Source organism: Mytilus edulis, chromosome 2 (genome assembly GCF_963676685.1).
Source record: "Mytilus edulis chromosome 2, xbMytEdul2.2, whole genome shotgun sequence".
NCBI lineage: Eukaryota > Metazoa > Mollusca > Bivalvia > Mytilida > Mytilidae > Mytilus > Mytilus edulis.
Genome location: NC_092345.1, coordinates 66,904,360 through 66,927,928, shown reverse-complemented (window position 1 = coordinate 66,927,928; position 23,569 = coordinate 66,904,360). Strand labels below are relative to the sequence as shown.

The following is a 23,569-nucleotide window of genomic DNA, read 5'->3' as shown; positions in this document are numbered from 1 at the left end:
ACCATGAAAAGGTGGTCAAGGACAATGAACATATTACAGATGTAAAGTAAGGCACTGCATACAAAGTATAAAGCATCCAGTTCTTCTTCCTTCTGAAATAATAAGCTTTATGATATTTTACACTGCCAAAGTCAGATGGTAATCCCTATGTCACTTATTCTAAAACTGTCAATGCAGGCATGACAAAAAGGGAGAGCTTGAAATCTTAAGAAACTAGTTCAAACCCCTCATTATACCTGTGTGCATTTCTCGAGACAGAAAACTGAACAGATGCCAGATCTATGATAGTCTCTGTTATGTTTATTCACAATTTTTTTAGACTCTATAATAACATAAACAGTACAAACTTTTCTTCACCAGATAAAGCTTGACTTGTAGTAAATGACAAACTTCAAGTTTTACCCAAAATATCCTTTTTTCATATCAGCTTTTCTGAAGACCACTGTTCAAAGATTCCTAATTTACTAAAAAAAAAAATGATAAACTGATTCATTTATTTAGATTTTTTTAATTTTTGGATTTCACATTTTTTTATAAAGTCAAATTATGTACAAAATATACTTATATAAATATAAATTTATTAAACGTGTGAAAAATGGTGAGATATAAATAAATGCTTGTTGGAAAGATTTTTAAACAATACATCACAGATGTTTCTCATAAAATATCAAATAAGAATAAATATAAATAATTCCTGGATTTTGTTTTGGATTTGGGTCAGTTCCATTGAAAAAACCATGATATTCGATTGTGTTGACAAATCCAGATCTTGTCACTTGCTTTGTTACATCAACGACCCATGGTAAAACGTTTCTGCCATCACACCAACCATTCCTACCATACAGCCATGTTCCATGTTCATTAGGTTCTACTCCTGTCTTGACTAGATCAGCACATCCAAATGGTGTTCCTGCAATCAAAAACAAAATATGTGTGTCTAATAAGTAGAACATATGAAGCCTGCTATCTCCAAATGACATAAGCTCATACGGCAAACCAAAAATAGTCCATGTCATACATTAAAAAAATAAAAATCAAGAATTATTTAATTTACCTGTGCACTTTATTATGGGACCTCGTGTCATTATGAATGATAAGTTTTATTGTGTGATACAACTGCTTAAGGAATAACATGTGATGTGCAGTTAGCCAATCAGAATAACGTTTCATAATGAAACATACATCTAATGTAATTATATTAATATAACAAAGAAGTATGTAAAGTTTTAAGCAAAGAAGAAGAAGAAGAAGATTAAATTTGTTTGCACTTGCAGTTTTTAAATCCTATATTTATTAAAATAAATCAAATGTCCTGAAATATTTATGTGAATTATTATCTTCCATCCATAGTTTGTCTTTACTTGTTTAGTAAACAAATTAATATCCATTTAGACCATTATTTTCATTTTCACACAGGTAAACTAATTTGGCTATAAATAGATCAAAGCATGTCTGTGTAGAATCTCTAATCTAAAATCGTGTTTAGGTCTTTCCACTTTTCTGTGGAAAGACCTATTGTTTTTCTTCTGATTATTTTTTTTTTTTCTTCCGCCAAATTTTGTTCTTGCGATAAACATTTGTTTCGCAATATGTCGCTTAGATATTTGGTATATGATATCGAACAGTTTATGCGCTTTTGAAATTTACCCTGCGTAACCGAATACTTTTCTTTGTAGGAGTTATCTCCCCAAACACTGTTTTCCTTGTGATCACAACTCGTTCGCAACCGTAAAAGATTACGACAAATTTATTTTATAAAATTGCTCGTTATATCCTTCGCATAATTTGTCCAATTTCACCCGAAACAATATGAAAGCTCCATATGAGAGTTATTTCCCTTTTTGTATTTGAAATTTTGAAATGTATATTAAACTGGAACACCATAAGTGATAAAGACCTAGGATCTTTTGATTTGAGGTCCTTGGTCCAAAAAAATGAAAATTAGGTCAAGGTCAAAGGTCAAGGTCATATTCTAATTTTTGAATTTGTCTTATTTTCACTCATTTTTCATTAACCTTATAAGGTATCGACAAATTATTTTGTATAAATTGTTAGTTTTGACATGTGGTAACTAAATAATTTTAGTTGAAAGGGTGCGTAAACAATGAATGGGAGTTTTAGCCCCTATCATATCTAGAATTATGTGTAAAGTGATATAACTTATTAACCATACATATTAGAGACCTAAGGTCTTTGGATTTGAGCTCCTCAGTTTGTGACCTTGAAATTGAGGTCAAGGTCATAGGTCAATATGACGTTCTAGATTTTGACCTTTGCTTTAAATTCATATCTATACATCATAAAGCTATATGAACTGACATTTTAGACTGATTTTTAATATTTCAATATCAAAATAGATATTAACTGGTGGAAAGACCTTCAATTATTCTCTGAACAATTGGTTTTTAATTGTTATAATTTTATTTCTTTAAATAATCAAATTTAAATTTATGAAAATAATCATGATTGATTAAATAGTATTGCATAAAGTTTACGGTTTTCTGAAGACTATTTATGTTTAGGTCGTGGTTCTAGAGGCTTCTTCACATATTTGTAAACAAACCAATATGGCCGCTACACTGATTACCTTTGCACATGTGAAACAAATATTTCTGACAAAAGTCAGATTTCTCTTGTCAAAAGGAATTTATATTTATATTGCAATAAATTATTCAGAAGGAGGTACATTCAGTTTAGATTATATTTCTTATTCTATGAGCATTTAGAGTTTAATCAAAATTCTTCCAACAGAATAATTTTATAAATAGATTCAAACCATTTGAAGTAGAAGGGCATCTAATTCACATGACAAAGGAAAACAATGAATAAAGACAACAATTTAATAAGAAATAGATCCTTTCTATTTATTAGAAACAAAATCTTTTTGTCTGCAAATTCGTAACTTTAAGGGCGAACATGTAAACAGGGCGAGTTGTCTCGATACCAAATACAGGCATGCGTACTTCAAATATCTACAGTAAAAACATCCGGTTACAAGTAAATAAATAACGTTCATGTAGATGAGATGAAATCTAATAATTTACATAAATAAAAAGTTACATATTTTCGATAGTGATTGTTTTTCAATCCTAATTTACAAATTAAATGATTCAGATGCTTAATCATGTGTAAAAATTGGTGTCAGAAATCAGAAGTTGTTATGAAATTGTAATACACAGAAACGAATACGCATACAGAGAATTCAATGATTTTAAAGTCGGCACCATTGGCCTTCAGAAGACTTGAAGTCTTCTTCCACCAAAAATCTATTTGAAAGAAATTCAAGGAATATAATTCTTGAACAGTAAGTGCTAAATCTTTTTAAATCAAATTGAATGGTATTTTTTAGTTCATTATATTTTAAAATTTAAAAAGATTTGACAATAAATAATTTAACTATCACATAATCCAAAATCTTTCCAATATTTAAACTAATTTAGAGCAATTCTCTTCAAAATTATTGCTGGAGGCTTGAGGGTACAAAACAATCTGCAAAAATTTACATTACAAATTTTACTTATTACACTATAAGTTGTTTCTATATGATATGGTACAAAAATCAACCAGAAAAATCAATTTGTTTTGGCCCAAGATGACTTTAAAAATGTTTATATCATTTACAGACATTAAAAAGCTCCAAATTATCTCCCTTTGGTGAAATAATGCCATATTTTTGAATTAAAATTGAAATATCTTTTTTAACTCATCTGTGACCTATATTTTTTTATCATTTTTTTTAAAAGAAGCTGTACTTAAACTAAAGTATTAACACAATGCAATTTGAGCAATGCAATGAACCATGAAAATGAGGTCAAGGTAATATAAAACCTGCAAGACTGACATGTTCATCATTAAATATTTCCATACACCAAATATAGTTGACTTATTGCATATAGTATTAGAAAACAGACCAAAACACAAAATCATTACTATAACCACTGAACCATGAAAATAAGGTCAAGGTCAGATGACACCTGCAAGTTGTACATGTACACCTCACAATCCTTCCATACACCAAATATAATAGACCTATTCCTTATAGTATCTGAGTTATGGACTTGACAACCAAAACTTAACCTTGTTCACTGATCCTTGAAATAAGGTTGAGTTGAAGTGGAAACTGTCTGCTGGGCATAAGGGCCTAGCAAGGTATGCACATACCAAATATAGTTATTCTGCTACTCATAATTAGAGAGAAATTAACATTACAAAAAATCTGAACTTTTTTTTCAAGTAGTCACTGAAGTGACTGAACCATTAAAATGAGGTCAAGGACAATGGACATGTGACTGATGGAAACTTTATAACATAAGGCATCTGTATACAAAGTATGAACCATCCAGGTCTTCCATTCTCTAAAATATAAAGCTTTTAAGGTGGTACCCAACACTTTCACTAAAATTAATTTGGCTCGTTTAATTTTCATAAAATTTTGACAAAGTATTTACTTTGACCCTTTAACAAAAATATAAAAAATTCAAAAAATTTGAACCAAGCGTTTTATCAGAAAAATTACACTGGTTATATAGCAGTTTGACAAACACTAATTTTGATCATTGAGAAGCTTTATATTGCCTTCACAAGGCAACGTAATTAAAATGTTTAGCTGATATTACAGAGTTATCTCCCTGTAGTGTTAGGTACCACCTTAAGTAATTTAATGCCGCTGCTGCTGAATCACTATCCCTATGTAGAGCTTTCTGCAACTAAAGTTGCACGCTCAGCAAAAACCATAATGACCAATTTGACCTAAATTTTGTGTTCAATGTCATTAGTTTAAAGTTAATAAGATTTGGTCATTAAAGAGTCAATTTAATTATCATATAGAAGGCAAAATTCAGATGGATGAACAGACAGACATATGCATTACCATAAACCCCTCTGTGCTGAGGGTTTATAAACTAGAGGCTCAAAAGAGCCTGTGTCGCTCACCTTGGTCAACAATGGACACAGATGGATTCATGACAAAATTGTGTTTTGGTGATGGTGATGTGTTTTTAAATCTTACTTTACTTAACATTCGTGCTGCTTACAATTATCCCTATCTATAATGAACTTGGCCCAGTAGTTTCAGTGGAAAATGTTAGTGAAAATCTACAAATTTTATGAAAATTGTTGAAAATTGACTAAGAAGGACAATGACTCCTTAGGTGGTCAATTGACCATTTTGGTCGTGTTGACTTATTTTTAGGTCTTACTTTGCTGTACATTATTGCTGATTATTCCTGTCAGATTTGCTCTAAATGCTTTGGTTTTTAAGTTATAAGCCAAAAACTGCATTTTACCCTTATGTTCTATTTTGAGCCATGGCGGCCATCTTGATTGGTTGGCTGAGTTACCGGACACATTTTTTAAACTATATACCCCAATGATGATTATGGCCAAATTTGGTTTAATTCGGCCCAGTAGTTTCAGAGGAGAAGATTTTTCTAAAAGATTACTAAGATTTACGAAAAATGGTTAAACATTGACTATAAAGGGTAATAACTCCTTAAGGGGTCAACTGACCATTTTGGTCATGGTGACTTATTTGTAAATCTTACTTTGCTGAACATTATTGCTGTTTACAGTTTATCTCTATCTATAATAATATTCAAGATAACCAAAAACAGCAAAATTTCCTTAATTTCATTCGGGCCAGGTGAGCTAATAAAAATGTTAAAAGCTAGATGTGTCAAAGTAACACGAATGGCCCAGTCCCAAAAAGTTGAAAAATCTGCAATTTCAATATAAACATGTGGACACAAACATGATGGTAGTCTCACATATCAGAAATCAGCTCAAAATCTGGAGGGGAATAGAGAAAAAATTTGTATAACTGTGATTTTCAATAATTTATCAAAGTCCAAAGTCCATAATTTCAGCGAAAATTAGCGGAGCAGAACCAAACTTAAGCTTGACCTATAACTCATCAGGGTTAACTCACATACCTAAAATCAGCCCAATATCTGAAGGTGTTTAGAAAAAAGTCTGCGGTATAACTGTGATTTTCAACAATTTCTCAAAGTCCAATCTAGTAATTTCAGCAAAATTAGTGGAGCAGAACAAAACTTTAACTTGATCTGTAACTCATCATGTTTAACTCAAATACCAAAAATCAGCCAAATATCTGAAAACCTTTAGAAAAAGTCTGTATTACTGTGATTTGCAACAATTTCTCGAAGTCCAAAGCCCGTAATTTCAGCAAAAATTAGTGGAGCGGAACGAAACTTAAACTTGATCTGTAACTAATCATAGTTAACTCACACACCAAAAATCAGCCCCATATCTGAAGGCGTTAAGAAAAAAAAGTCTGTAAAACTGTGATTTTCAACAATTTCTCAAAGTCCAAAGCCTGTAATTTCGGCAAAAATTAGGGGAGCAGAATGAAACTTAAACTTGATCTGTAACTCATCATGGTTAACTCACATACAAAAAATCAGCCCAATATCTGAAGGCATTAGAAAAAAACTCAGTATAATGGTTTGTTGCAAAATGACAGAATGACGGAATTTCGGAATGACGGACAAGGGTAAAACTATTTGGCACCAACAACTTTGTTGCAGGGCCATAAAAATGTTGTTGTGTAAAAAGTTTGATTACATATGGCATTCAGCCAAGTTGCATAAAAAATACAATGGCATTCAGCCAAGTTGCATTAAAAATACAATAACTATATGATTGTATTCAAAGGATTATACTACTTAGACTCAGGATTTACCCTTCCCTTTATAGGGAAAGAGTGGTGTTTGTGCCCTATGCCATATGGCCTTCGGCCAGGTGACATTATATGAACAATAATATGTTTGTTCTGAGGATAACATTAATAGTTTTCTCAGGACATCCTTTACATTATCTGTTCAAGCACCCACGTAATCCGGGAAATTGACACTTATCAATATACATAATACTAGTACTGTACAGTGACTGACCTTGATTGTACTAAAATCATGTAAACAAATTATTTAAAATATTGGTGAAAAACTACCTTTATCAATATTCATAGATCAAACTATGACTATATTAAACTACATTTTTTGTACTTCTGAAATATTCAAAGAGCTATTACATTCAGCATACCCTTTAATATATAATAACCACCTGCAGCTTTTAGGGGAAAAAAATGTTAATTTGTATTGAACAAACTTTGGATAAAATAAGACCTTAATAAGACATTATTATCTTAGTTTTAAGATACATCATTATCTTAGTTAAAAGCTACATCATCACATGTAGAATATGGACTAAGGTCGGTGGCAAATCTAAGTGGTGTAGAGGGAGCAAGTATCCCCCTTAGTCAAAACCCTATTTATTGTATATTTATACATATATTTCAAAAAGTGCACATCATGGAAAATAGATGTACTATGTAATATGTGTTATCAATTTGAGCAAAAATTACATTTATTGTGCATTTTCAATCCAGCTGACCATAAAAAATCATGCTCACTAATAATTAAATTGTATTAGAATTATATTATGTAGAATAATTTTTAATTACAAATGGTTTCAAAATCATTTTTTTTATCTGTAAAACAAGTTAAAAAAAACCTTGCCTAAGTTTCAAATTAATACTACCATAACTTCAGGGTCAAATATCTCAAACCAAAACTTTATCCTGATACTTGGCAGAAAAACAGACACACGATCAGACCATAAATATTATACCATACAATATTAAAAATTGTCAAAAATCAACAAGTTTTTTTTATCGATTATAATTCTAAGATGATAGCCGATCAAATCACATACAAAAAATTAACATTGTCATTTTAATGGTAATGACTTTATGAGAAATTTATAGAAATTGAATTTTTCCTAATTGCTCTTTTTTAACCATGCCAGACATGTTGTTTTGTGGAATGAGAATAGTAATTCATTTGAAAATTGCCTCTTTTCACATGATTTATAATAATACAAACTTAATTGCTAAAAGGTCAACTAGCTTAATCATTAATACTAGCTAGGATAGCTGAATCCCTTGATAAAAGATAAAGAAAAAGAAAAAACAAGTTTCTGAGCAGTAAAAAAGTCAAACTTTGAATAATATTTACCAGCAGTAGAGAAAGTAATGTTGTTTGTTACATTGTTGACATTAAGAAAATGTGATGTCACACAGAATTCCCCACAGCCATTCTCATCACTGCCATGTCCTGTTATCACAGAAAATAGTTCTACCTACAAAAAAACTAGAGGCTCTAAAGAGCCTGTGTCGCTCACCTTGGTCTATGTGAATATTAAACAAAGGAAAAAGATGGATTCATGACAAAATTGTGTTTTGGTGATGATAATGTGTTTGTACATCTTACTTTACTGAACATTCTTGCTGCTTACAATTATCTCTATCTATAATGAACTTGGCCCAGTAGTTTCAGTAAAAAAATTTTGTAAAAATTTACAAATTTTATGAAAATTGTTAAAAATTGACTATAAAGGACAATAACTCCTTAGGGGGTCAATTGACCATTTCAGTTATGTTGACTTATTTGTAAATCTTACTTTGCTGTACATTATTGCTGTTTAAAGTTTATCTCTATCTATAATAATATTCAAGATAATAACCCAAAACAGTAAAATTTCCTTAAAATTACCAATTTAGGGGCAGCAACCCAACAACGGGTTGTTCGATTCATCCGAAAATTTCAGGGCAGATAGATTTTGACCTGATAAACAATTTAAACCAATGTCAGATTTGCTCTAAATGCTTTGGTTTTTGAGTTATAAGCCAAAAACTGCATTTTACCGCTATGTTTTATTTTTAGCCATGGCAGCCATCTTGGTTGGATGGCCGGGTCACCAGACACATTTTTAAACTAGATACCCCAAAGATAATTGTGGCCAAGTTTGGATTAATTTGGCCCAGTAGTTTCAGAGAAGAAGATTTTTGTAAAAGATTACTAAGATTTACGAAAAATGGTTAAAAATTGACTATAAAGGGCAATAACTCTTAAAGGGGTCAACTGACCATTTCAGTCAAGTTCACTTATTTGTAAATCTTACTTTGCGGAACATTAATGCTGTTAACAGTTTATCTCTATCTATAATAATATTCAAGATAATAACCAAAAACAGTAAAATTTCCTTAAAATTACCAATTCAGGAGCAGCAACCCAACAACGGGTTGTCGGATTCATCTGAAAATTTGAGGGCAGATAGATCTTGACCTGATAAACAATTTTACCCCATGTCAGATTTGCTCTAAATGCTTTGGTTTTTGAGTTATAAGCCAAAAACTGCATTTTACCCCTATGTTCTATTTTTAGCCATGGCGGCCATCTTGGTTGGTTGGCCGGGTCACGCCACACATTTTTTAAACAAGTTACCCCTATGATGATTGTGGCCAAATTTAGTTTAATTTGGCCCAGTAGTTTCAGAGAAGAAGATTTTTGTAAAAGATTACTTAGATTTACGAAAAAATGGTTAAAAATTGACTATAAAGGGCAATAACTCCTTCAGGGGTCAACTGACCATTTTGGTCATACTGACTTATTTGTAAATCTTACTTTGCTGAACATTATTGCTGTTTACAGTTTATCTTTATCTATAATAATATTCAAGATAATAACCAAAAACAGCAAAATTTCCTTAAAATTACCAATTCAGGGGCAGCAACCCAACAACAGGTTGTCCGATTCATCTGAAAATTTCAGGACAGATAGATCTTGACCTGAAAAACACTTTTACCGCATGTCAGATTTGCTCTAAATGCTTTGGTTTTTGAGTTATAAGCCAAAAACTGCATTTTACCCCTATGTTTTATTTTTAGCCATGGCGGCCATCTTGGTTGGTTGGCCGGGTCACGCCACACATTTTTTAAACTAGATATCCCAAAGATGATTGTGGCCAAGTTTGGATAAATTTGGCCCAGTAGTTTCAGAGGAGAAGATTTTTGTAAAAGATTACTAAGATTTACGAAAAATGGTTAAAAATTGACTTTAAAGGTTAATAACTCATAAAGGGGTCAACTGACCATTTTGGTCATGTTGACTTATTTGTAAATCTTACTTTGCTGAACATTATTGCTGTTTACAGTTTATCTCTATCTATAATAATATTCAAGATAATAACCAAAAACAGCAAAATTTCCTTAAAATTACCAATTCAGGGGCAGCAACCCAACAACAGGTTGTCCGATTCATCTGAAAATTTCAGGGCAGATAGATCTTGACCTGATAAACAATTTTACCCCATGTCAGATTTGCTCTAAATGCTTTGGTTTTTGAGTTATAAGCCAAAAACTGCATTTTACCCCTATGTTCTATTTTTAGCCATGGCGGCCATCTTGGTTGGTTGGCCGGGTCACGCCACACATTTTTTAAACTAGATACCCCAATATTGATTGTGGCCAAGTTTGGTTTAATTTGGCCCAGTAGTTTCAGAGGAGAAGATTTTTGTAAAAGTTAACGACGACGGACGACGACGGACGACGACGACGACGGACGCCGGACGCCAAGTGATGGGAAAAGCTCACTTGGCCCTTCGGGCCAGGTGAGCTAATAAAAGCTTTTACAACTTGTCTATAACAACTTAAGGATGTACTTAGGTGAGGTTAGGTGAAAATTAATAAATCAAGAATTTAAAATTGATACTGTAAGACAGTAGAGCATTCGTGAAGGATAAAAATAAGCTAAAAATAATGATAGGTCATGGACCTCCTTTTCGAGATATTTGAGATTTAAAATATGGCGGGAAAAGGCAGACTTGGACTTTTACCTTACATTTGCATCGGTATTATTTGGATCTCAAAACGAAACAAAGAAAATCAAAAATCTTCTAAAATTTTGGTATATGAACGTTTATGAGCTATTAAGTCTTATATGAAAAAATTAAGGGGAGTTATGGGGCAAAATATTTTACCTTGTATTGTATGGAAAAACACTAAGGATTTCGAACATTTGACACAAATTCCAAAACCTCACCTTAGTACATCCTTAAGATTACAAATTATTACAATATATCAATATATGATATATGAGCACTAATAAATACTATTATGATAGAAAATATATGTATCTTGTTTGACTTTATGGATTCCTATCTCTTACAAACTTTCATTTTTATAGCCAAAACCATATAATTGATTATAGAGAAGGATTTCAACATTTATAACACAAATTAATAAGCTTTTCGGACAACTGAAATAGAAAATTTCTTTTATTTCATAGAATATTGAGAAAAAAATACACCGAAGATGAAAGCATCAAAATGCTTGACTTTTTTTTATATCAACAACCTAATTATTGAGTTTGGTGGATTGATATTTCAGCAGACAGTCTGTATTCCAATGAATACTAATTGAGCACCACAAGGGGAGACTTGTTTATGTAGTGATATGAAGCAGAATTCATACTGCACTTTCTGTACAAAAAGAAAAATATCTTTGTGAACTTGAGATTAAGGAGACTAATTTTAAAAGAAGAATGATTCTTCATTAACTTGATCTTTCCCTTGATATTGCAGGGGGACCAAGCCACTTTAAAAAAAAAAAGGGGGGGGTCTGAACTCAGGATAAAGGGGATGTTCCAACATATACCCCCCCACCCCTTTTTATTTTATTTTAACAAAAACTGCTTCAACAGGGAAAAGAGGAAGAAGGATTGAAATCAACACTGCACAAGTTTTTTAATGACTATCACAAATTGGTCAAGAAAGTTGAGAAATATTTTTCTCACATCGATTGAGAAATGTGTTAATAGCATGAAAAGTAGAGAAATGACAATTAAGTTGAAATTAAAGGAAATTTAAAAGTTGCTTACTACTTACTTTTGTAATAAGATCTGGTACAGTAAAATTAATTGGTTTAAAGTGACTGTTGTAGTTCTTGTCAAATGTGGCTCCTGGGAAATATAGTGGAGAAATATGTGCTGGATAGGATGCATCTGAAAACATAAGATAACAATGATTGGCAATGATTCTATGATGACTCACCTTTTGTAGTACTGTGGTTTCATTTATTTTTCATGAATTGTAAGTTTGTTTATAATTGTTTTTGAGTGAATTTGTCAAAGTTTTCTTACAAGCACATGGAAAACTTATTCTTTGTTGAACATTTCGTGAAGTTTTATTTTCCACATTGTTCTTGTTTATGATTATAATCTTTCTTAACTACCAAATTTTCACAAGGGATTTTTTTTTAGAATTTTCAGGCGCGGATCCAGAGGGGGGGTTCCGGGGGTTGGAACCCCCCCTTTTTTTTGGACGATCAATGCATTTGAATGGGGACATATAGTTGGAACCCCCCCTTTGTCCTGGGTTAGGAACCCCCCTTTTAAAATGGCTGGATCCGCCCCTGAATTTTCATGTGAAAAATGAACATTTCAAGAACTTTTTCCTCTTCATTTAACAGTGTCATAATACAAATTTAGAAAAAAATATCTTAAAGAATCTTTAATGCATACAGATAGATAGTTATGAGGTTAAATTCAAATCAAGTGCATTTCTGGAAAATTCAATTGCTTTGCCTAATGATCTCGGTTGAGAAAATCTGATGTTGAGTGATGGTATCCATGGCATTGCCCAGGGTGCTGTTTTCATTGTGAAGGTACAAATGTTTGTTGTGAACAGAGGTAGCAATGGAGAAATATCAGTCAGCCATCTTCCTATCCTCCTTCAAAGATTAAAGAATACAAAATTTAAATTAACAATCCTCAAAAATTGTAACCACATAAAATAATTTTAAAGTCATATGAAACAAGTGAAAGAATGCATACATATATCATAAACTTAGTCTTTGTGCACGATTTTATCATCTTTTACACAAACATATCGTATACTTGTCAATTTTTTTTTCCCTGCTGTTATGATGTGAAAATATGGCAGTTATATTATTGTTGTGTTTTGAAGCCGTAGTTTACTAATTGTCACCTTATAGTAAACAATCAATAAAGAAGCATGAATATTGAGCATGTGAATAACATAAAAAAGCTGATAAAAGTTTATTTCAATGACAGGTCCATGCCTTTTGCGATCACCAGATTTTTACGAGAAAGGTCACTTGCATACAGAAAATATGTCGGCGAATTGCTTCCTAAAAAAAAAGTAAACTTCTTCTAAATGTGGAAAAATTAAAGAACTTTCTTCAGAAAAAAGTATATGTACATAAGTTTTATAATGAAAACCATCCATTTAGTTATAAAAAACATATGCATAATTTTTTTTAATTTGAGGTCTCATATGTTTTTAAGATCAAAATGTTACAATGAACTTTTAAATCATTACCTAAAAGAAATATAAAAATATAAAGGAAGAGAGACATCAACACTAAACATGACATTTGAAATGTATAGGAAAAAGCATCCATATAAAAGTATTCAATTTTTAATTGAGTCATAAAGTGACAGTCTTTCTAAGAATCCGGCAATCCAGAAAAATTTCAAAATATGGCAGATAAAAACCATCCAAACTAACCAGCTAATTATAAAGTTGTCCTCATTGTTAGAAATGGAAGGAATTTCATTTATGCATGGTTGGTTTCAAGTAATATCTAGATAACTTTTGATTAGAATTATAGCAAATTACAGAGTTATCTCCCATTAGTTGATTGTTTTTGGTGCATTTTTACCAAATTATATCTTGAAATACCAGAATGAATGTTGTATTTGTGCACCTTCTACATTCTGAACATAAATTAATGTAAACTTGTGTGCAAGTTTTTGTTTGGCATGTTTATACCACTGCTTGATTTTTAGGCAGATTATCTCTTAAATCCTTAAATACTTATATTTATCATTTCTTTAAATCTTTAATATTTTATAACAAAGAAAGGAGTAACCATACCTTCTGAATGATGTTATCCATCTTCCTAGTTCCATTCCACATAAAGGTGATTTTTTATCACAACAAACATACAGGTTTACTGTATGGTCCCAGTGACCACAGGTAGTGTCCTTTGTACCAGGACAGGATAAGGACATGTCCAACTCGACCTTAGAAAATGATTGCAATTCTTAAAAATATAAAGTTTTTATTTATTTTTATAACTTAATTTACTATCATCTGCTCATATTCTTTTCATCATCTTTAATTATAATTTAGACTAGAACAATCATTTATCTTTTAAGGGAATTAGAATTTAACCTCAAAACTTTGAAGGATAGATTGGAAAGCAGATCAACCATTTAACTCTCAGGCAGATTAAGTTTTTTTTCTCTAAAATAATATTTTGATTATTGATTATGAAGATATAACAAATAGTTTGATCACATAGATTTTCGTCATTAATTTACTGTTAAGTTCTTTCAATATTTTTTGCTCTTTGAATGACAAAAAAAAATTTGCTTGAATGGTATGACAAAAAAAATCAGGACCCCTTTAAAAGTTTAATGGTTGTTCTCTAATGTCTATTTTTGATGGAAATTTATTAGACATAAAACAAAAACTGAGGCAAACTTAAGTAAGAGAACCAATATAAAAAAATTCAGCAATTTTTCTATTTGTAAAGGGGCATAACTCCAAAAAACTTAAAATAAAATACAGTTTTCATTTCAGTTTAAGAATTGTATGTCTAAAAGTATCAGAGAATTCAAAGTAACTCCGATGTAAGCTTCAACCAAAGTCAGTGAATAAATAAGTTAACATTAATAGGATGACCTATGTTTATTAAAAGTCAGCCGACTTGCAAAGACATGTTAACACAGTAAGGTTTACATGTAAAACTATAGATCAATTTGCGCTCTCATTGAAATAACTAAAAAATGAATGTAGGTCACCCAGAACCATTTATTATAAATTAATAAACAAATAAATATCAGTATTAAATTGATTACCTTTCAGCTCAGGCAATGATACATTCACAACAACACCCTGACTCCCATGCATGACTTTATCTTTAAAAATCTCAACAACCTTTTCTGCAGCATTCAATTTATTGTTTAAATTAACCTCATAATCAAACCTGGAAGCAAAATTCAAATATTAAGCCACAAACAATTTTTCACCATGTTTATGCCCCTACAACAATAGTAGAGGAGCATTATGTTTTCTGGTCTGTGCGTCCATTTGTTTGTCTGTTCGTCTGTTTGTTTGTTCTTCCGTCTGTCAAGCTTCTGGTTAAAGTTTTTGGTCAAGGTAGTTTTTGATGAAGTTGAAGTCCGACTTCAAAACTTGAAACTTAGTACACATGTTCCCAGTGATATGATCTTTCTAATTTTAATGCCAAATAAGAGTTTTTAACCCAATTTCATGGTCCACTGAACATAGAAAATGATAGTGCAAGTGAGGCATCCATCCGTATATTGTGGGCATTCTTGTTCAACATGTCCTGAAACATACTTTATGCAGCAACTGACATTCTATTCTAAAAGAATAATTTTAAAGTTCTTTGAATTTAACTGCATACCTTAATGCAGTATACAATAAAGGTCAAGGTGAATATTCATAACTATCTTAAGACATTCTATTAAGTTCAATGACTAATCCAGTTTTAAGTTGGATTTACATAAAGAAAGCATTTCAAAGATGCAATCCTCTTCTGTAAAAAAATAACAGTTGTTTTGATTTTTCTGATGCATATAGATTCTACCCCTGAATCGACTGTGATATGATATTTCTCCACTGGAGACCATTAAATTTTCAAAGTTAAAATGCAAGCTCGACAAGCAATTTAAATATTGAAAATTTAACTATCAACAGTGTGGAAATATCTTATTGCACAAGATTAGGTGGTTGAATCTGTATCTCTGGTGATTTTAAGGTGATATGCAGGAAAAAGGGTAAATCTGGTAATTGTTAGATAAATGTAACTTCTTATCTAGTAGTATAAAAGAACAGAGTTCAAATGTCCTCTGCTTTGCACATACATGTATTTATCTTTCAACGGACAATTTTGTTCTTTAAAACTTTTTGCAAATACTTTAGAGAAATGAAGGCTTGAGAGTAAATATAATGCAATTTCCAATACAATGAATATTTCAAAGGAGCATTATTCTTTTAAAAAATATTTGATTGGCACTGATTTTTTAAGCTTTTCCAAAAACATTGTTTATATAAACCTTTGATATGAATTTGAAAAACATCTTGCAAAAAGTTTTACACACAGTACAATAATCAGTACCATTTATCAAACAATATCTATTTGTACATACCATTGAGCTTGCCAAACTAAAAAGTTCATAGATGGATACAAGAACCAACCAATTTCTGCCAATTTACCATATCTATTTATAGCCATGAAGAAGTTAGATGTAGGAGTATTCTGGAATGTTATATTCATTTGACCATTCCTGAAAGTAAAATTATAGTTTTATCAACTTGCTGTTTTTGTATTGGCCCTGTTATAGATTCGAGGAAAGCTGTAATGGACACGAGACTCGAGACATGAAGCTATTAACAAATTATGAAACAGAAGAATAAGGAAGATTTAGGCTGATTTTAATAAACTGCTGACACAGAGATATGTCTCACTTTATTGTTATCAGGTTATATTGATACAGTAGTAAAATGCAAATAGAGAAAATAAAATAGCAATACTTAAACATGTAAAGTTATGCAAAATATTCAATGAACCAAAACTGAAGGTACAGGGCCAAACAATCTCCATAGAAATGAGATATGCTAATGCATATGCTAAACACATATGCATACCAAATATAATTGACCTACCAATAGTGGTTCCTCATAAACTCCTAATACATAGAAACTAATAAAAAGTTTCAAAGTCAATAATGAACTGTCACACAGAGATATGTCTCCCCCTTTTTTTTTATATTGATAGTAAAATGCAAATATTGAATTAAAATAGCAATACTTTAACATATACAATCATGCAAAATATTCCAATAAACCATGACTGAGGAGCAGGCCAAACAATTTCCATGCAAAAAAGATGTTCCAGTGCTTATACAACTGCATTCCAAATATCACTGACCTACCACTAGTGGGACCCAAAAAACTGTCCTATTAATTAAAAACTATTCCATTGTTGACTGCAATACTGGCACTGCAACCATAGCTGCCATAAACAGCATACCTATGTCTTGCTTTTCTTTTCTGTAAAGTGATAAAAAACCAACTGCAATTTCAGAGTAAAAAGGTTTTTTAAGTCTGCAAAAAGACAACAGATGGCAGATTCAATGCTGAAAACAATAGCTCACAGCTAAAAATGACTATCAGTGTGTTATCAATGTTCAAATAGGTATTTTATACATTAATTTAAAAAACTCACTGTGTAAAAATATCAGAATACTCAACAAAAGTAGCTGGTATGGATAGCTGAGTCTTACAATCTGTTCCTTTGCATTCCATATCCTGTACTGTTTGTCCTTTGCTCGCCACTACAACAACACCAACAGCGCCAGATTTCTCCATCATTAAAACCTAAAATACAGTACACCAAATTAAATTTTGCTACAAGATAGTACGGTAGTGATATTTTTAGAAAAACTAATCCACAATTCCCTTTAACATGTTTAATTTATAGAAGTTTAAAAAAAATAAAGTAAAGTATAATATGATTCCAAAAAAAACTTTGCTGACACGAGAAATGCATTCCCTCTGTGAATGCATTCCCACCAATGTGTGACTCTTTTTTATTTTTCAAAAGACAACTTTCGAGTTCGATGCATTTCCGTCAAAAACTCTGGTTTTTACTGAACATCATTCATGTGTTTATGGGCAAGGTCACTTCCATTCCAATGTTGAGCGAGTGGTTGGAAAATTATAATACTATATTGCACGATTTATTCGGCAAACTAAATTCTCATAATTGACAATCAGCACTGCTGTCATTAGGGAATTGAGCTTAAGTACCTACAAAACAAAAAATATTTCTAGTTTATCCTGCACAATGACGATCACTTAGATACTTGATGAACGTTGATAGTGAAGGGATACAGGCGACCCCCTCTATCTGGTAAATGACGTCGCAAAGTTGCGCTTAATTGACGAGTATTTTCCAGTGACGGATGAACTTGAAAGTGGTCTATTGGATACCAATTTTAATAAGAAGGCCTTTACAAGTTGTCATGAGTCAGTTTAAAATGAAAGAAAAATAATCACTGATTCTGTTGGACATGTTTGGTACAAACTAAAATTACTGATTAATTGGGTACATAATTAACCACAATAACTTATTGGTAAAAACAAAAATACCTGTTCTTTGGGTACAAAAGGATTAAAATTACAAACAACAGGTATTGATTCTTTGCAAACAAACCCCAACAATTGACCCTCTAGCATAGGTGAAAATTTTTTATCCAGAAATTTTTGTATATGGCTAATTGCAGTATTACAGAACTTATATACTAATATACAAACTTTTTTAAAATATGAACATCCTTCGCTAGATACAACAGCAACTGAATGATTGACAGCTGAATATATATTACAACCATCTTCTGCAACTACCATTTGGACTGTCTTATTACCAAATATACTTGCAGGATTTGGTAACCAGTCAAAGCGGGCATCTAATCTTTTTAAAACAACTGGATAGTTTGTACCTGTACAATCATATAAAATAAAATATAAGGCTAAGAAAAGCAACAATCCCCTTAGACAATACATATATGTCAATTCAGGAACATTGAGCAATTTGTACATTTTGTCAAAAATCTAAATTCTCTGAAGACCCATTATTGTGTTTCGACACACTAATGTGATGACATGTTAATTGGTTCTGTGGCTATGTATATGTAAGAGATATGTATTATTCCTGTACACTTTCATCAAGAAGAACCTTAAGCAAACAAATTCTTATTGAAAAACATAATGATACAAAATGCATGAAATGTATGAGCCTAAAATTGGTCCCCAAGATGGTGGTAATTTTAGCAAATCTTGCAGACAAATTAAACCAAAGCAGGGATTCTCATATCAACTTAAGGAATACAAAGTAAGGAATGTCGAAATGATGAAACCATTTAAAATAGAGGGAGTGAACATTTATGTTAAGGAAAAGAGGATATCATGTAATGAATTGATTTATGTCACACACTTGACCACAAGAAAAAATCAGCACTTTTATTACTAAAATTTTACTTAAGTTATTTAGGGAGGGTAAGTAAGTAAACTAACTAATAGTGATAGGTATGGGCTGGAATTACAGAATAGAGTATAATAATTGATGAGTACAAAAATGTCTAAACATTTGCTAAACAATATAAAAGAAAAGGGAAATATGGGCAAAAAAAAGAATATGTAATAAAGGGCTTACAAATAAAGAATTAAAGGATAAAAAGCAAAATAATATAAAGAATACAGAAATTGATATAAATATTTATAGAATACAGAAATGAAGGAGCCCAAATTTAAACCTTCAAAGTGGCAAATCCCTGTTAACAGTATATAATACCTTTGAATGATGATGTTTGTATTACAACTTGATCTAGACCACATAGATGATCTACACATTCCCACTGTTGCAGAACTGATGGAATCCAGTTACCCAATTTAGAATCTGGTAATACAGAAAAGTGCATCCTGTCCATGAGAGAAAGGAATCCCTTCTTTGTTAATCTGCAATATAATTGATAGATAAGGGCAAACAAATAGCCATGTATAAGGCAGCAACCATTTGATTTTCTGGGGGGGCTATGTTTTTTTTTTCTGGACAAATTTTTTTTTTCGCCATGAAAAACAATCTATTTTTTTCGTGACAAGTTGAAAACAATTTTTTTCTTTCAATTTTAGCATTACATATAGTGGCAGCTGAGGGTGAAACAAACAATTTTTTTTCTCAGAATCAAGAACAAATTATTTTTTTCTCCAAAAACTGGAAACAAACTTTTTTTTCCAAAAAAAGTCCCGAGGGCTGATATTGGTTGAGTGGTGATGCAGCATGCAATACGGATTTTGCCATGTATTATTAAGTTTATAATATATTTTCACAGAATCAGATTCATGCAATATCCGTTGTTTTTTTTTTAATCGTCCGAAAATATAAGCAAGAAAAGAACATTATGATTTTCCTGTATTTTTTCAGCTGCCTTTTTTTACAGTTTTTTTTTAGCCATTCCTACATCTTCCATGATCTTATTGTATTTACACATGATTTATATTTTTTTTTTATATAAATCTCTAGTAAAGTTACCGGGTAATAATTTTTTGAAAAATATTGATTTTAGTTGAAATAATATTAGGACATTTTTTTAGTTGGAACAGCAACTGGACGTCAAAGATCAAACGTTGACGTCATTCGTTTTATGACGTCACGCCAGGTATGCAATACAGGGTTTACTATGTGATACGGGGTATGCGATACAGGTTTAGCTATGCGATACAGGGTACATGTAGGTACATGTAGGTGATACAGACTGGAAAAAGAACCTTTATTAGATATACAAAATTGCTGTATTTTGTACTTAATATGTGATAAATAATAGTTATAGATACAAAATTGGCAATAACATATAAATACATACTTAGGTATAAATTTTTCATCATCTGGGAGTTTCCAAATAGCAAAGAAAGAACTTTATAACAAAGGAATGAAAGCATATTTCAAATTAAGAAAGACCTTTTCAGTGGAAAGCCCAAAACCTAGTACTTTATTACACATCTATAACCATACAATCCGACCAATCTTGTTGTATGGATCTGAAATTTGGGGTTATATACCACATAAGAAACAAATACATTTGGATAACTTTATACATGTATCAAAAGAAACTGATTATCTTGTACTAGAGAAAATTCATACTAAGTTTTGTAAATTTTCACTTGGAGTTAATATAAAAACATCAAATATGGCATGTAGAGGAGAACTAGGTTCACTCCCTACACTGTATTATGTAATAATGAATATGGTAAAATATTGGATCTATCTTATGAAAGATATTGAACCTTCAAATATTATTCTAAGGGAAGCCATAAATCTATCCCATTCTATATATGGACAAACATAACCAGGAATCTTGGATAGGAAGCATTAAACATACTAGTATATTTAAATTTCTAGGCTTAGAATATCTATTTGTTAACCAGTCAAGCTTTAAACAAAACCATATTCTAAAAAAAATAAAAACATCTTTAACTATTTTAAAAATTTAAAGAAAGCTGGTTAGCTAGTTTAGAAAGCAATTCTGGGAAGTGTACTAATTTACAATCTGGCAATAAATTAAGAACTTACAGAAAATTTTAAAATATTTTTATGTTTGAACCATATTTAAAAATGAATTCAAAAAAAGACAGGAAAATAATCACAAGATTTAGAACTAGCTGTCATGATCTTGAAATCGAAAGAGGGAGGTATATTGGAATTAAAGCTGAAGACAGAAAGTGTAAGCTATGTAAGAACGCACTTGAAGACGAACTACATTTTCTTTTAAAATGTCCTGTTCTAAAAGATACTCGATCTCAACATCTATCTAATTTAAATTCTAAATTCAAAAATTTTTCAAGATTATCTGATGAAATGAAATTTGTTTGGAGATTTGTTTGTTACTTCAAACTTATCTAATTTATTGCACTCCCTTTTTGAAGAACGAAAGAAAATTATAGAAAATATTGTTGTTTGAAAAAACTAAAAAATAAAAGAAAAATATATATATATATATATATATATATATATATAGGAAATAAAATTGATCAGGAGTTGTCTCCCATAGACCTAGAACTATCCTAAAGATTTATGTAATTTCTCCAGGTCACAGTGGCACCCATTACAACTATGTTTTGTCAATAACTTGGTTTATATCAGGTTAATTAGTGTAAATGTGTATTCATGTGGTTTTTTGTTTAAATGTACTTTAATCATTCTAATCATTTTCTGTGCTTTATTTTGTAATTCATTTGATTGTATAGCTCAAATTTTGGGCACCATGATTGGTTAATAAAATTATCTATCTATCTATCTATAAATATGTTTTTGTACTTGTTTTATAGTCTGATAGTTCTGAACTTCTGACAAACATATTAAAAACATAATAAATACCTTCCTTTGAATTTATTTAACACGGTTTTAATCCTACTTTTCATCCATAAGGCACCATATGTTTCATTTAAAGTTGCTGTTTTTGGTACAAAAATAAAATGTGTATTGTTTATGGATTCATCTGCTAATGGTGATAGCGAAGAATCTGTGTTCCACATGGATTCTAAAAATCCGGAATTTGGATCAAACACATGAATTATAATTGAGTAATTTTTGCAGTTTAAACAAGGAAATACAACTTTCTGATCTAATCCCCATATTGTGAAAGAAGGAGCTGTATTTCCTGGATTAAACTGAATTACTTCTCCGTCTTTCAAAACATTATTGGTATTCAAATTCTTTCTGCCGATTGTATTCTTGAAAGAGATTATGTTTCTCGGTCGAATTATATTGTTATATTTTTTCGAAACAAATTCAGAAGCGTCAAATTCATATGAAAATTTCAATTTCTCAATCACTGGATCATGAACAGTTGGTTTCCCGTAGATTAAAGCTATTTTGAAAACTAAAAATCCAACAAATATTTGTTGCATGTCTACCATTTTCTTATCATGTGACTTATCAAAAAAAAAAAAAGTGTATATCTAAAGTCCGCAAAAAGAGAGATAAGTAGAAGAAATCACGACGCCCATGAACTTCATGATTACAAATTATGATATTACTGTATGCATATCAGGGGCGGATCCAGCCATTTTAAAAAGGGGGGTTCCTAACCCATGACAAATGGGGGGGGGGGGTCCAATTACATGTCCCCATTCAAATGCATTGATCGCCCCAAAAAAGGGGGTTCTAACCCCCGGAACCCCCCTCTGGATCCGCGCCTGCATATATGATTTGCATTGATTTTATCGATTACAGCAGAGACATATAAGTATGCTTCTGGGTACAGTGTAAAAAATAAAACAAACAACAAAAACATTTATTATGGTCTTCAAAGGTCAAAATTGTTTTTAATGTCATTGTGCTGCGTTTGTGTAATTAAATCATTTATGTTACTCTTCTTATGATATCCAGTTATCCATCAGATTTTTGATGATTACTATAACTGCTGCGCATCGCGAAATCGCGGGCATATACAGCTTGTGAACTGTTATAGGATGATTTTTTGTAAAAGATATTATTATGTATGGAGAATTTCATAAAAGGTATCAAAAGCCCTCTCCAAGTTTTTTTCAAAGTCCGATATTTGTTTCCTTTCTTTTTAATTCAATTATTTTCGTGTTTCTGGCCTCAGACCACAAATAGTCTTCTCCTTTGCTACAATGCATCATTTGGTAAAAGTCAAATCAAATTAAAAATTTGCACCGTTTCAAACATCAAATAAATGTAACTGCTTATATATAGACCATTATAAGTCAAATAAGATATGCTTCAAGAACAATCCATCAGTGCTTTTGTCTTTTGAGAGCCTTACTAACATGCCAATGGTAGGATATGAATCTTGTATAAATGACTAAGACCGACTAAGGCTAATTTGAGGGGTGGTCGGAGGGGTCCTGATCCCGATATCCCGAGATGCATAATTTAAAGAAATTCATATCCCGAAATCCCGAAATCGAAAAATATATCCCCGGATTCCGTAAGGATCAATCCCCAAATTCCGAGCTTCAAAACACCCGATCCCGACGCCCCGAAAAAGGTCATACCTCCCTCTAATCTCTACTTTACTTTCATTTTTGCCAAATCACTATTTTCACTTTCAATAATAAATTGTAATGCCCC

At 31.3% G+C, this 23,569-nt stretch overlaps 1 protein-coding gene across 1 annotated transcript; it reads right to left on the bottom strand.

The window, feature by feature from the left end:
- Positions 1-566: 566 nt before the first annotated feature.
- LOC139512733 (uncharacterized) lies at positions 567-22,414 on the bottom strand. The gene is made up of 11 exons (XM_071300598.1): positions 21,848-22,414; positions 19,268-19,431; positions 18,232-18,416; positions 17,141-17,292; positions 16,062-16,199; positions 14,745-14,872; positions 13,756-13,924; positions 12,441-12,586; positions 11,743-11,858; positions 8,034-8,157; positions 567-910 (listed from the first exon to the last, which is right to left on the bottom strand). The coding sequence occupies exons 1-11, from the start codon at positions 22,387-22,389 to the stop codon at positions 645-647; spliced, it is 2,130 nt and encodes a 709-aa protein (XP_071156699.1). The 5' UTR covers positions 22,390-22,414; the 3' UTR covers positions 567-644.
- Positions 22,415-23,569: the final 1,155 nt, after the last annotated feature.

Excerpts from the sequence above, each read along its gene's own strand:
- LOC139512733 (XM_071300598.1), bottom strand. The coding sequence starts at position 22,389 with ATGGTAGACATGCAACAAATATTTGTTGGATTTTTAGTTTTCAAAATA. Across the intron at positions 13,925-14,744 it reads ATCATTGCCTGAGCTGAAAG|AATTGCAATCATTTTCTAAG; the intron begins GTAATCAATTTA and ends TATATTTTTAAG. Across the intron at positions 8,158-11,742 it reads TACCAGATCTTATTACAAAA|GTAGAACTATTTTCTGTGAT; the intron begins GTAAGTAGTAAG and ends GTTTTTTTGTAG.